This window comes from Olea europaea, chromosome 6 (genome assembly GCF_002742605.1).
Source record: "Olea europaea var. sylvestris chromosome 6, O_europaea_v1, whole genome shotgun sequence".
NCBI lineage: Eukaryota > Viridiplantae > Streptophyta > Magnoliopsida > Lamiales > Oleaceae > Olea > Olea europaea.
The window spans coordinates 3,323,513-3,339,667 of record NC_036242.1 but is presented as its reverse complement, the minus strand read 5'-3'; the positions used below and the strand labels follow the sequence as shown (position 1 = coordinate 3,339,667).

The 16,155-nt window shown below is 35.2% G+C and overlaps 1 protein-coding gene across 1 annotated transcript; it reads right to left on the bottom strand.

Moving 5' to 3' along the window:
* Window positions 1–5,706: 5,706 nt before the first annotated feature.
* Window positions 5,707–10,240, bottom strand: LOC111395519 (probable receptor-like protein kinase At2g42960). The gene is made up of 8 exons (XM_023021541.1): window positions 9,724–10,240; window positions 8,507–9,234; window positions 8,308–8,412; window positions 8,025–8,147; window positions 7,596–7,766; window positions 7,373–7,502; window positions 7,077–7,286; window positions 5,707–6,166 (listed from the first exon to the last, which is right to left on the bottom strand). Exons 2-8 carry the CDS (start codon window positions 9,157–9,159, stop codon window positions 6,029–6,031), a joined length of 1,530 nt encoding a protein of 509 aa, XP_022877309.1. The 5' UTR covers window positions 9,160–9,234; window positions 9,724–10,240; the 3' UTR covers window positions 5,707–6,028.
* Window positions 10,241–16,155: the final 5,915 nt, after the last annotated feature.

Sequence of the window (16,155 nt, the reverse complement as noted above, 5' to 3'; positions counted from 1 at the left end):
ATCCTGTTGGCTTCTTGGGACTGGTCGACGATGTACGTGAGCATCGATGAATCCTTTGCTTCCCTTGTGTAGTTCCTTTGGGCATTCCTAGTGTTGCCGCCGATGTGAGGTCCCCCGATGATCGTGTCGATTTCCCTTATGATTTAGCCTCCAAAAAATGGGGCCTCATTTCTCTGTTTGAACTCTCCTCTGTCTCTCGATTCTCTTCGTCAGGGTGATTCATCTCTCTGTCTCCTTTCACCCCTGTTCAGGGAGGCGGATCTACGGGGATGTCCATCCCTCCTGGAGGGTTGTGGGTTATTCCGATCTGAGCGTCGCTGAGTGTCTCTACATTTGCTGGTGTCATGTCCATAGAGTTGGTGGAAGTTGCAGAATCTTGCCCCTTCTAAGGGCCTGTTTGACTGCTTCTTCTTCTTCTTTTGACTACTATCAGTATTCCTAGATGGTCCCGCCTCAGTAGGGGCATTCTCGTATGCCAATACTGGCACTGCGTTTAGCGTGACAGAAGCTAGTGCCTGCCCGGACGTGGGAGCTATTGTATGCCCTGCCTGGGTCCATTGCTGAGTGACAAGGTGTACTACGGGTCCTCGACCTACCTGCCTCTAAGGCGGAGGGAGTCCCAATGCGGCGCAATTTCGGTGATCAATCATCTCTTCACTGACGATCTCAACTCTTATCATTTCCACCAGTTCGTCATAAGTAGTAGGATTCTTGCTGCGTATATCCCTCCAGAACAAAGTGTTCATGTTGAGGCCGTCTTTCAAGGCTGAAAGGGCTTCTCTGTCAGTGACCTGCTACCAGTAGGTGATCTCATCCGTAAACTTGGCGAGGTAGATTTTCAACGTTTCTCTAGGAGCTTGTCTCATATTTTGCAGGCCTTGCACTGGGGCCTCTCCCTCTCTACGCGAGAGGTATTGATTCAAAAAGGCCTTTTCTAGCTCTGGCCAACTCCTAATGCTCAAAGGAGGCAGCCTGCTGTACCACACTTCGGCGGCTCCTGCCAGGGTTAGGTGGAAGGCTCTGCATTTCAATGCAGGCGAGGCTCCTCTGAGACTCATTTGTGTCATGTACTTTGTGAGATGCTTCTCCAGGTCCCCTTTTCTTTCGTACTTGGAGATTTTAGGTGGTAAGAAGTTTGCAGGCATCAGGGAGTCTCGGATCTCCCTTGAGAAAGGGAGATTATCATCATCATCAATCTTGTAAGATCGACATGGCCCTTCAGAGTCCTGTTCATCTTGCGTGTTCTGGGGGGTGCAAGTGCTTTTCTTCTGCTACCCCAATCAACTAAATTTCTTCTCTCCTTCCTATTTCTAGGAGGAAGGGGCGCTTGTTCTTGTTCTTCCCCTTGTCGAACTAATCTTTCCACTAAGCAAACCCTATTACTAGGGTCCTGCCCTATCCGGTCAAAGATACTGACCGACCTCTGTGCTTTATGTTCTGGTGGGAAGTTATCCCCCAATTGCGGTTCTGCTGGCTGACTCCCTTGCACATAGGATGTGACTTCCGTACCCACTTCTCTCTCGAGGGGGGTTATTCTGTGCTGGCTCATATGGCCTCAGGAATGAGACACAGAGACTTCGTGAGCTGGGTAAGATTCTTGGGGCAGTTGGGCGCCCTGGTGACCTTGGGCTCGCATGAAAAATTCATGCATCGCCGTATTCTGAGCTGCGATCTCTCTCATGCCCGCAACTATTTGGGCCATTTCTTCAGTGAGCGTAGCCGTTCTTTCACCTCAGCGACGCCGGTGATGGGGCCTTTGGTGAGTGACATTGTTTCGAAGCACCTCTTCTTTAGAGGCGTCCATCCTGGGGTTCACATCCTCATTGCTGGAACTCATCTTATCTACTCCTTTTTCAAGGGTGATGAGGATCTGGGTTGTAATTCGACTTTTTTTTTCAAGAACGTCCCCTTTTCATGGTAAGTTAAGGGTTTTTCGGTGGCTTTTCCGGTGGAAAATGTAGACCTTTGGATGGGAAGTGATTTCCCACATACGGCGCCAATTTGTTGACCTCGTTAATTGGACCCTCCACGTGGCCAATCGATAGCTGCTCCACGTAATCCTCCCTGTGCACAGTCAACGCACGATCAGATGCACACGGCGGGAACCAGCGGGGGTGGCGGTGGTCGTATACACTCCGACGGTCAAGTTAGCTCCTGGTGATCGGAACAGTGCCAAGGTTGTGCAAAAAGGGTGGGGATGAGAATATATATTTACTTGTTTTGAAGAGATAAGTTGTAAGAGTTTCATTACCCTTGCCTCTTGTCAAACCTTGGGTATTTATAGTTGAGGAGAATCATTAGATGTGGGATACGTGCATGCATCTGACGGTGTGAGGCGTCTGCTCATAGGCGTTAATCAGCCACGTCTATAGAGTGGGCGGGTAATAACTTTTCCCGAGTTGAGTTGACATAAAGTTAATAAGTCACATCAACTAGGCTCATGGAGACGTCAAATCAATTAAACTTTGGGAGACGAGAGGATCTTGACACAGATCTCTTTCTGAAATTGGCGGTGGATCCTCTGACAGAGGTCATCGGAGTGCATTGTACTTCGGGAGGGGGGTCGGAGCAAGGAATGCTTCGGTTGGTTCAGTATGATTGTTCGTGCCTCGTAGAGTGATGGAGTCACTTCGGATCCACTTCGGATGGGTGTTGGACACCTCGTCTAACAAAGTGGAAGATTTTTCGAAGTGGTTCAGATAGGGGGCGTAACAGTGACTATCATCAACAAATAGACCATCACCAACTGATAGGCCATAGGTGATGGCATCTAAATTCAAATAATCATCACTCACCAAATAAAAAATGAAGGAAGAAGAAGAAAAAAAATGAAAAGAAAAAGAAGAGATGGGTGATGGCTGGGGTATTCCACATTGAAGTTTTTCATAGTTGATGATATGTTGAAAGGATTGGTTCTACACAAATTTTCGTTGAGTGAAATTATTACTGACGAATATCTCAACGTCCATCACCATACTTTGATACACATACGATTGAATTCCTATAAGCACATATTTTATGCTTATAGTCTCCTCTCCAATAGCCATATGTGGCACATTTATATATGAAATCAAATTGTCTAAAAATTTAAGATGTTCGAAAAAGAATGAATTTATTATATCAACTCATCATCACATGTGATAGAGTGGATCCATTTATATGTATCAAAAGCTTAATAAGTATCAATCCTCCATTTGGCTATATGAATCATGCTATTTGTGTAACATTCGTTGACAACTTCATAGATTAAACAACGTAAGTGAACCATGCTTAGACGCTTCGTAAAATCACGTCCAATTTGACAATGGACACTACATGAAATAGGCAAATCCTATAAGTTTCTCACCTATCTATGATTGATTGGAGACTCATTCAGTAGGTTCTCCTTCTCTACTGAATGGAGGCATACTTGGGATCTCAACAAGAAATGCAAAAGTTGCAACAAGCCAACTAGTCGATAGGCGAAGGAGAATAAACTAGTTTAGTTATGATCTAAGCAAAGGCAAAATACTAGGCTATGCTTGTAGCTACTAGTAAAGTGGTTTGATTACACAGGCTTCTATCTGATCTTGTAGTTCATCTCACCATTGCAACGCCTTTTCATTGTAACAATAACGATGCTAGTCAGATTGCAAATCAACATCGAGATTTCAAGCTCGTTGGTAGGATGGTAGGCTTTTGAACTGGAGATTGAAGAGAGTAAGCATTGCGTTCTCTTGGAATTCCAAAAACTCAAACTAATGAATAGATTGTTGATTGCTCCCACTTGGCCCACTAGAAACATGGATTAAAGCACTAACTAGAAAAGTGTTTTGAGAGGCGCTGGCTACCTTATTACCGCAGCCAAGCATCATCCCTAGTAGTTGCTCACTGCTTATGCTAAATGATATTTCTTTAGTACTACGTTCCCGGCTAGTTTTGCCTATGTAAATGAATAGTCAAATCAAATTCCTCAAAATGGGAAATGTCTTACGTAAGTGTTGTTTAAACTATTGATTTACGTAATTGAAAGTAACCAATTAAGTTTATGAAACAAAAGTAATTCATTTTTTTTCCATCCCAACTCCCCAGATGACCACCTTAATCACTCATAGATCAGCAAATCCACACATTTGAAGTCTTGGCCTGTTCCTTGAGTGTGGGTATTCAGTATGCGGATCTATCTCCTAGCTCTAGTTTAATGTCTATTTAATACTTCTCGTTTTAAAGCAAAAGAGTGGCAGCATGACATTCATCCGTTTTAAAAACTATTTTTTAAAGCAATGGCTCGAATTTTGATAACACCAAGGTTATCAACAATGATTGTCAATCAGGGTTGTACAAATAACTTTATTGTTGGCTATATTATAAATCATTTATTAATAATTAAACTTAATTTTTAATCACACATGACATATATTTGCTACAATATTGTGTAAAACCAATGATGGAGCTAGACTTTTCACATTTGAGGGCGAAAAATTTTGAGGTGCAAATATGTATAGCTTTAGAAAAAATTTGAATGTTGTGGAAGCGGTCGTCACCCTTTGTCCGTTCGTCTGAGTGTTAAACTCTCTCATTTGAAATTTTATGATTTTAGTGAGACAATATATTTGTTTATTTACATTTTCAAGTAAGATTAACCTAAGCTTCACAGTTCAAGTAATAAGAAGTTAATTGAAAAGATGTTTTACAAACTATTTAATTTTTATTGAATATTATATATATTAACTATATATTGACCAAAGAAAAACGTGATTACTCTGGATTAAATTCTAAGCCTAACCGGTCGAAACATAATTTGTGTAAGTCATTTTGTTTCCGCATCTAATAGTTTAAAAATTTAGAAATTGTGACTCAACATCATATCAAAGTACTCGGATTTAATCCTTAACCTTCATGAAAAATAGTAAATGACAGTTCTTTTTTTCAAAAAAACCATTTTTACCTAAATTAGCGATCACTTCAATAATTTTTTTTCTCGCGATATGTTTTTATCATTGCAAATTTAATCAAATTAGATCTACTAAAAAAATTGTAAGGTATCTTGTTATCTTTGACTAGCTATTCTAGCACAACTGTACTTTTTACCCAAGCAAGAGACGTGCAAAATGAAGACTCAGTTGGGCAGAAATCAAGTAGCTCGACCAACTCTACACCCCAAGTCCAAGTTGAGTATCTTTGAAAAAATGGACGAAAAATATGGGGACGTGTCATAGTTTTCTCTCACGTTGTGCGTGCAAGGAGGCGATGAGAGAATTGAATGCAAGACCTATATCTCTTCAGATATCATGTTAAATTAACATTTTTTCATGTACTTTAGTTAATTAAGAATCTTATCCTATCCTACTGTCAGAATTGATGATCATATGACCGTTGAATCCTTGCAAAACTCGACAAAAAAAAATTGTACTAGTAAGAGGTGAATGACACTAAATTTAAACACTGTGGGGACTACTAGGTTCTCTGTGTCTCAATCCCATGTTTACCGAAATTGCCTGCGCGCCTCGAGGAGCTGCCAGGAGATGTATTCCGCACACAGGTCCTTGTCTTCACAAATACACCCCCGGCCCTGGTTCATGCTTGCCCACTTTATCAACAAGTGGGAGAAAGAGAAGGGGTAGGGTGGGGTCCAGACAGGTCAGGGGTTGCAAGATATGTCACAAAAAATGAAAGAAACATAACAAACCAACAAGTATTATGGAATGATGATCATAAGAGTGAGACTTCCGAAAAAGATAGCAAAAATTATGATCATAATAAGTTTTCAAGACGAGCTATTAATCCACAAATCAAATCTGTACATGCAGACAAACATTCTCTGGTTCCTCACCTAGTTTATATCTATAGCACCGTCCCTCATCCTACTACAACTAGACGACAGCAAACACACTGAAAGAGCTGCCGATGATTCAAGAATTTAGAACTGACTATATCCCTTTTTTCTCAATTACTCGACTTTCATATAGGGAAACAAATTTTGAAAATTTGAATAGCACTAGAAGGGTGAGAAGCAATTATTCACCCAAGGGGGATTAGTCTGTCAGTCTTATCCAAGCTTTTGTTCAGATGTATGGCTCTCTGATTGTCCTACCCCGCTGCTTTCTTGGTCAGCTGAAGAACCGCAGCCCCCCTCCATTGATTCGATTTCCATGCTAGTTGTTCTGCTTTTTCTCGTCCTCCGATCCTGCAGCAATGAAAAATTCAAAGTTCGGGGCGTAAATCTTGTAGTCTAGTTATTACCTCAAATTGTTCGATGAAGTCCTGAGTTAAATAAAATTTACAGATGACAAAAAAGATCTATGAAATCATATCTTCTATAGTTACACTAGGTTCATTTTGCTCTACGTGTCCTACTAGTCCATTATACACCGTTGTTTTTCAAAACTGATGCATTTCACATTTGCATATGCACAACAAGAGAGAATCTTTGAAAGACCAGAAAATAGCAGCCTTGATCTACGGACTGAAGTAGATTATCATTCGATTCAACTACATATAGACAGGAATATTCATAAACAAATTTACTGTATGTTTTTTAGTAGCTTGAGCGTTCCATCCAAGGTGATTCACAAGCACTGAGACATAATAAAGCAGGAAATTTTCCTTTGTAGATACAAAAATATCAAGACTAAATGAAATATTAAGACAAAATGCTTGGATTTTGGGATAAGGTTTCTAATTGGTAGAGTTGAGAATTACATTGTAATCATTCTCGTTAAATGACTACCACTACTACATTGTGAAATTCACTGGTGAACCAAGCATATTAAATCCTTTGCGCGTTTACTTGCAGTGGCATGATATTGTGTTTGGGAAAGCTTCTAGTAAATTATAAGTCGTGGGTCCTAGGGAATTGGTGGATAAAAATTGTGGGCCCTTAGAAATGTGTGGAATAAAATGATGTTTGACAAGATTATGAACTTGAAAAATCTTTACCAAACTTGCTCTTAGTCTTTTCGTGTGCTTTAGGAGGAGGTTTTGCTAAAACGTTTTAAATTGTCAGAAAGCAGTAATAAAAAAGATAGGCATTCAAAAACTAATTTAGGAAAAGCAACTTAGCAACTCAATAGAATTTCATAGAAAGGAAATTCAACCTCGCGGTAGGGGAATTCATCAGCTTCGAGCATTCGAACAACCTGACTCATTTTGGGTCGTTTCTGCGAATCAGGATCAACGCACCTAAGTGCAACCAGAAGTGCACATTTTAAAGCGCGCGTCGTTGGCCTAACTTCAAGGTTAGGGTCCACAACTTCCTCTGCTCTTCTGTTCCCTACCATCATTTTGAGCCACTCAACAAGATTTACCTGCCATAAGAAAAGTATGGATCATTACTATAATTGCAAAACACTCACTTCAGTAGCATATACCCTATATACTGAGGATTTTCTACCTCAACAGCTGGACGTCCATAGTCCACCGGATCTCTACCAGTAACAGCTTCAAGCAGCAGAACACCAAAACTGTAAACGTCACTCTTTTCATTCAACAAGCCAGTATTTGCATATTCGGGAGCCACATAACTGAAATTTTAAAGAAGACGCCTGTTATCACTGTAGCATCAGATAAACAACCAGAGCGAATAGTAAGAATTGGACTCAGACAAGAACCCGTACCCAAATGTTCCCATCACTCTTGTTGTTATATGGCTCTCCCCAGATCCCAAGAGCTTCGCCAATCCAAAATCAGAAACTTTAGCATTGAACTCATCATCAATTAAGATATTACTTGATTTGATGTCTCGGTGAACAACTTTTGGTTCAATAGCTTCGTGCAAATAAGCAAGCCTGCAAACCCAACATGAGACAATGATTGAAGCCAAGGACAGAAGTTAAATTCTTAATAGTGGTTGAACATTTTGTCAAATTGTTCACTTTCAGTTTAGTTCAATATACGGAATAAAAGCTGTACACCATACAAAATGGTAAACTTGACTTGGCTGGTGCGGAATGTTAAAAGCCTTGGTAAATGATTGCATTAAATCAAATGGCTGATGTGAAAGACAAATGCATGTTCAAATACTTTGTAATAAAGGATGTACTTACGCTTTCGCTGTTCCAAGCAGAACTTTCATACGGGCTTCCCATGTAAGGGTGCCATGCTGTCTCATAGCCCCATGAAGCCACTGCTCCAGGTTGCCGTTGTTGACATACTCATATACCAACATCCTTTGAACGAAAAAAAAAATATATATATATAAAATCTCAGCTAACAGAAATGCAAGTAGAAACCTGGCTCAAGAAAATTAAGAAAAACAAATGGAGCATTCAACTACAAGAAGTCACCATAGGAACCTGAAAAGCAGCTTCAAATCTATGCTGAACTAACCTGTGAACTCCTTCTATGCAATAGCCAAGAAGCCGCACAAGATTCTTATGTCTAACATGACCAATGGCCTCTACTTCAACACTAAATTCTTTCTCTGCTTGGCCACTGCAAGGCAATTCGTAATTCGATCATGAACATCAGTCATACAAGCTCTATAGATGGTAAAGAAACATTTGAGTAAAGTTGGAAGAGTACTCACAGATTATTAAGAAGCTTCTTAACTGCTACATCTGTTCCATTAACCAGTCTGCCCTGGTACACAACCCCATAACCACCTTCCCCTAGAATGTTATCTGCCGAGAACCGATTTGTTGCAATTTCGAGATCTCTAAGTGTGAACCAATGACCCCACCCAAGATGAGATGTTTCAGGCAAACCAATTAAAGGAGATGCCATCACGAGCCCATATGACATTGAAGATTGTTTTTGGGCAGCCACAGAACTACCTTCTTCTCCTGAGTGAGAACTACCCGCCCTTTCATGATGATACATTGAACTGCACTGGCTACTATTATCAACATCGCTTGATTTGCTCCTACCCAAATGAACTAACATCTTCTCTGAATTCTTATCACTTGATTTATCGTTGACAGTCAAAATTAAACTTTCAGGGTGATCATGCATACTTTGTTCCCCAATGCTGTCAACTCGGATGTCCTTTGAAACGTTAGGGATTTGGCAAAAGGAGTACATGTTGAAAGTTTTCCGAGATTTTCTCCAAAAAATGACCCACATTGATAAGATACCAAGAATCAAAACTATAAATGCACCCATACATATACAGATCAAAACCCATAGTTTCACATTCCCATACTTCTTCGATAATTCAGTATTTAAATTTCCGGAAGACATCTCCCCTAAATTGTACTGTAGAAACAATTATGCTTTGTTCCTTACGATCCCGACTCAAGCTCAATCCATATACTCCTGGATTCCAAACACATATGAGTATGACCATTAAAAAATTCAAATGGCAAGCTATCCGTAAGAGTTTCACCAACTCTTATTATGAGTTCTCCATTGTATCGAATAGATTTTGCCCAAGAAAAACTAAATTTCACTATTTTGAAGCAAACTTCGCTCAACAGACAAAAATTCACAGGGTACTAAAACAAAACATTAAAACACATTCAGTTAATAGTTTAGAGAAAATCTGTGACCACATACGCCTATTTTTCTACACATTTAACGAATCAGCAAAATCCTATTTCAGGAAATGCAAGAACCATCACATGTATTACAGCATTTAATCATAAATCAAATAGAAAAATACATACCCATTAATTTACATCATTAAATCCAATCCCTAAAATAAATTTTAGGGAAAAATGAAACAAAATCAAGAAATGCAAGACTTATGATCCAAGCAAAAGAAAGATAAAGAACTAGATTCAAAATCCAAAAGAACGCTTTTACCTTTGCAAATGATCTGAACTTAACACCCTCGATCTTCTTTCTTGGTAATCAATAAAGCAAAGAAAGGGTCTTCTGTGTAATCGGAGCCCAAATGAGCATAGATATGGTCCCAATGCGGAGAAGAGATACAAGAATCCCACAACAGCCAGGAAAAAAAATAAAATAAAATATAAAATAGCTAACAAAAAGTGAAGCAGCTCAGGAGGAGTAGTTTACAAGTAGAAGGTGTGGCCTGCAGTGGGCCAAAAGAACTCAAGAAATTAATAATAATTATAGTGCCAATATTTAAAGAATTTACTCAACAAAACCAGACAAAAATCTAATCTTCACAAGAACAAATACACTTTACTATTATTATTATTTTTTTTTGAAAGGCTGTTTTTTTTTTTCTCTTCATAAAAGCTTTGGTGGGTTAATTGTTTTTGTGGGGTTCTGTGAATGTGAAAGAGGGACCTCAAAAAAGCAGGAAAGAAGACTTGGCTTGCAATTTAGAGAGAGAGAAGTTGAGTGAAGGCAAATATGAGATGTACAGATACACAATTTATAGCTGTCTGAGAAAAAATATTTATGGAGAAATTGAAAAACCCAAAATATTTATGGGGATAGGTCTCAAGAGGGAATCCAAAATAGAGAATTTGTATTTGTGAAAGCAAATGTATGAATTTTGATAATAGAGCCTTCAAGATAGGCATTGTTTGACACACAATGTGGTTGGCATTGAATGTGCATTACAAAGCAATATGTTTGTTTTGCTTTAAGATTGCGTGTATTGCAAAATATGATATCATGTTGATAAAATTTTTGTTATTGTATTAACGTAATCGAAAATTTTGATGAGAAATTTATGTAATATGATGGTGAAATTATGGATTTTCATAATAATGTCGTATTCTTACCAAATACCTACATCTTTTCCTGCATTTACGGTGGAAAAACCGTTACGCATTTTGAAATTTATCGATAAAGAAATCAACAGTGTAAATTATCAGGAAAAAAAGGTTCAAAAATGACACAATATTGTTAGTTTTGAGTTGATCGCTACATAATAAATTCTATATTTACAATTTATAGTTGAAGGTAAATAAAAATTGTTCCACAAGTAATTTTCTCACTATCATAAATATATGGAAATATACCATTTTCCTATTTCATAATTAAATTTTATTTCTTTTCAATCAAATAATCTCTAAATGCTGGACTTTCACAAACAAACAAACAAAAAAGGAAAGGAAGACTCAATAAATGCTGGTACATGAATCAAATTGTGCTCATTTAGATCTCCATGTCAATAGTACAGCTGAAAATAATTTGTGCATTCTATTTATGAATTTGATCCGTTTTATTTGGTAGGACTTTTGATTTCTATATACGCCTATAATTTTTATATGTTGTTTATTAAGAATTATGAGAATATTTTTGTACTTAGATTTTGCATTAATTAGACACTCATAAATAAAGTAGGTTATTTCATAATTCATCAGTGCACAAATTAGGTAAAAGCATTTTCAAGAGACTATTTTTTTTTTTTAATGAGCATATTCTATCATTTAGAGAGCATCTACAAATATAGACGGTAAAAATTTTGAAGCACTTCAACAGGCTTTTTATATTTAACAATTAATTTTACTACTCCCAAAAAATATTTATTATTTTTCTCTATATTTTATTTTAACTAACTTTTCTCTAAATTATTTTCTTATTTTTTTATGGATCTAAATTAAAATGTCAATTTAAAGATTCTCTTAAAGCATGTTTGAAAGTCCCTTGAATATGCTTTTAAATAGTCAAAAGCAAGTATCTATGCCATTAATGATTTCAAAAATCAGTGAATTTGATTGATTAGGAAAATAAATGGTCTATTGGTGATCCATGCATCTAAATTTATGAACTTATTTTTTGAAACAAAATTCTATGAACTTCTTAAATGGCCTTATTTTCAAATTTGAGTCATCTTTGCTACAAAGAATCAATTTTCAATTTTCTCAAGTGTCTTCCATTCTTTTTATTATATCTACTTTATAAAAATTTTCATATGTACAGTTATCAACTTTTATTATATCTACTTTATAAAAGATTGTAAATTTTTTTTTGTTTTACTTTCGTACTTCTATTTCTAGCAGCAAAGTTGTTGTTTATTGAATATCTATTGATTAATATAAGTTCGCATAAATTAGGTCAATGTTAATTTAACTCAGAAGATTCTAAGTAAATAATATTTTAAGCAAATTAAAATTCGATTATGTAACTATAAATGATAATCGAACATAATCGTTAGGTTTTCAATCTTCATAACAATAACTGAATAAAATCGAATAAAATTATGCCAATTCCAATTCATTTGGAATGGTTACAAATAAAAATGCCTATTCCTATACTTGTATTATATTTAAGTCGACAAGTCTCAATTTTCCAAACAAGATCTGTCGTATTTCCCAGAAAAAATTTGTGCAGATTCAATTGATGACTTTTTGACTAAAGCCAATTAATTTAAATTTTTTTCTCCAACGGTTATCAAGGGCAATTTAGTAAATTCATGATTGTAAATAAATGTGCCTTTCTTAATTGTCATTATTAAAAATAAAGGGCGGAACAAAGTCTTTCATTTGAAGCATAAACTTTTCATAAAAGTATGACCCAACAAATCCCTTTCAAATCTTTACGTGCTTTGCCAGGATTAATTAGGCAATTAAATCTAAGCAATATGGCCCACTTGTGAGGGCCCACAATTTGTAATCTAATCTACAGAATTTTGACCTCAAAGAATAATCAGAGCCGTTGATTTCATTTTGCTTGTCAACATCTCTTGTGGATTATGAGTGTTACTATGGAGTTATATCAGTCAAAAACTTACAGGTGCACCACATATGTGGCATGTGGAAGGGCTCTTTGCTTTTATCTGGTTTTAAGCCCCAATTATTTTTATTTTTATTTTTATTCTTTTTTTAACAATGAGTGTCTGAGCCAACTTACAAACATCTTGACTAATTCCACGGGACCCTGAAATTTACAATTGGATACTAGCCTCAACAGCCTTGAGGGGACCTAAACTGGTGACCATTCGGGAGCAAATTCAAAGTCTGATCGCTGAACTACCCCTCAAGGTTTAAGCCTTTCTTTCTCTCCCTGTAAAATAATTTTTTTTTAATTCTCATATTTATTTTTTAACTATATATTTAGGGCTTGTTTGAGCCACATTATTTTCAAAAAAAATATATTATTCAACAGTGATTTGATATTATTTCAACCATACATTCTTAAATAAAATAATATTACATGCAAACTTAAAATTTTTCTTTATTTTTAACCACACATTTCTAATTGATTTGACATGAATAATGAATTTTTTTTTAGAATGTGGCTTAAACATGGACTTATATTATAAAATATTTCGCACGTAAATTCAAAAAAATTTCTTACATTTTAATCACAAATTCTCTAAAAAAAAAAAAATCAATATTTAAAACTTCATTTTTTCAAAATAATGGCCATCACACATGGGCCAAATGTCAGAAGAAATTTATTTACTAAAATACGATAAATTGCAAAATATTAAGCCCTTAGTCAGAATTAAAATAAGATTTTTAGTAGATTTTGATCAAAGTCGGTGTAATGTGTAATTGAAAAGTTGTAAGTCTCATGAAATACGTTATTAAAATTTATTGTTGACTTTGAGAACATGAGCTAAATAAAAGGTTCATAATAAAACATTTAAACATAATTTAATGGCATGTTTGGCAGGCTATACTTTTTTGCTTTTCGTTAAAAAGCTTGATGAGGAAGATACCTTATATCCTCTTTCTTCAAAAGAAATTCTAGACAGACAAAGCAATTTTAAAAAATTATATAAACATATTTAGAATTATTTTCTAAATTCAGAAGCAAATTTGAACTTTTCAAAAGTCACGTCCAACGAGTTATAAGGAGTTAGTAAGTCATTCGTTATAAGAAAACTTAAGTAATAATAAAATATCTTATGATTTTAAGATCGGTCCAATCGAGTTGGAAAACGTAAAAGATTAAGGACTCAGGAGTTGATCCAAAGGTCAAAAAATTTAGCCCCTGTTTGATTCCCATTTTTTGGTAAAATGTATTATGAAATAATGATTTTTTTTTAAGAATGTGTTGTTAAAATGTAAGAAAAAATTTTGAAATATGTTTATAATTATTTTATGAAAAAATATGTGGTTAAAAATAAGATTTGAAAATATGCAATTTTGGAAAAATGGGGCTCAAACAAGGGCTTAATAAAAAAATAGCAAAACTCTTGAGATTAAATTATCAACTTTGAAGTAAGCTGATTTATAAGCGAAAAAGGTAAGTTATTTTGAATATTTTTATGTTCGTGTAACCTTTTTAATGATGTATAAAAAATACTTAGCTCGTAATCGTTTATAAAGCTGATCGTGCAATCGTAAATGATTTAGATTGACGCTACCATCACGGACCATAACTTACTTTTTTCACATCCGAATCAATTCAAAGAAATTTTCATTTGTATTTCCATAGAAGATATAATGTTAATGGTGGGAATCTACTTACAATTTTGATTTCCATTAATATTTATCTTTGTGTTTAGATAGAAATTGTGATAAAAATCATACATTTTTCTAGATCTGCAAACCCCTTTGCTTTTTCTTTGCTCCAACGATTTTGATTTGCCACCTGTAGCTGTCCAATCGTCCAACCTCCAACGATGATCCACATAGAGAAAAAAATTGTAGGATTAAAGTTTTTCTTGTGATAACAAGAATAATGAATCCTCTACCAAATTGTAAACCTTAATAACTTATTTATATAAGCTCAAACGGGCTCGACATAACCCCGTCCAATACTTAATTAACTCATTTAATTAAATTCGATCCGTGAATTAATTAATTAATTAATTCAGGCTTATAAATAAGCAACTTAATTAATTAATTTATCAAACACTTGTTAAATTAATTAATTGACAAATCACAATCTTCCAATTCTCCTTTTGTGTACAACCCATCAAATTCTCGATCACGACACGTAACGACGTGAAATATTATTTTGATTTAATAAAAATTGATAAATTAAAACACCCTTTTAATTTATCATTAATTCACACTCGTCATCCCATTTTGACATCTAGCAATGTGTTAGGAAAATACATGTGACAGAAAATGTCATATAATATGACAAAATCAAACTCATTCATTTACCGTAAGACTATAATCTCTTTGTCAATATAATCCGATCAATTACGAGATATGTATAAGTGTCAATCTCAATTATCAATCATATCTTTCATTCCATTATTAAATCAATGTAAGTCGAAAACTCCTTTTTACTTATGAGCATCCCTTGGCCAGGGATTTCATTATCGACTTAATTAAATAAAATATGAATAATAATTTCTTACTATCTAAAAGTAACAAATTCTCTATTGGTCATTCACAACCTTCACTCGATTCTTGATATACCTGAACGATGTTATATTAGCAGCCCTTGGTAGAGCAATATCCAATACCATCAAATCATGACCGTCCTCATATAAGGTACTATGACGACATCAAGTCAAATGACCAATCCCACCATTGAATATTAGAGATTAACTGCTGACACTCAAATAGTTATCCATGTGAAATCTCTCGACGGGTCTCCAATATTTTGTCCTATAACAAAACATCCAAGTTTTAATTTAAGTGTCATCACACTTTAACTTGTGAGATCAGCTACTTACTTCACAAGTAAGAAATGCCACACGTGATGCTTCATCCGTAATAACGATATCCGTATCTCATTATTACTTATGACCACGAACTATTTAAGATTCAATCATATATAATTTGTATCTCACAATCACAACTTTTTGTGATTAACAAATTATCAAGATTTGAATTTACAAACTCTATTATTTAATTTAATTGAATAATAATTAAATATAGATCTGCCATAAAATTGCATCAATTATATATTTAAAATATTTATATCTAAAATTGATTGGACTTAGGGTATAATATTTACAGTTAATAATAAAAAGTACATGACAATTATTTAAGAGAATTTTTTACGTGTGATAATTATAAATGTTCAACTTGACAATTTATTAATAGTTATCACACTCCTAGTTGCTCAAATTTCAGTGTAGAGTCGTGACAATTTTTCGGAATTCCACAATTTGTTGGTTTCTTTGTGTCTTCTCAATGCTCCAATCGGATGCTTCTTTTTAGGGATGCTTGCACAAGGCCTTTAAGAATTATTTATAACTTTTTACCACAAGAAAGGAAGTATAATTATTTTAAATTATATTATCAAGATTCAAGGATTAATCACACGGAGTATAGAAAATTACATGGAAATGTTTCTTTCAGAAAGAAAATGAAATAAACGTATTTGTTATCTCTCATTTAACCACCAAAAGAGTAAAAGAACCAAAACTCGACTATGTTTTGAGTAAAATAATGGATT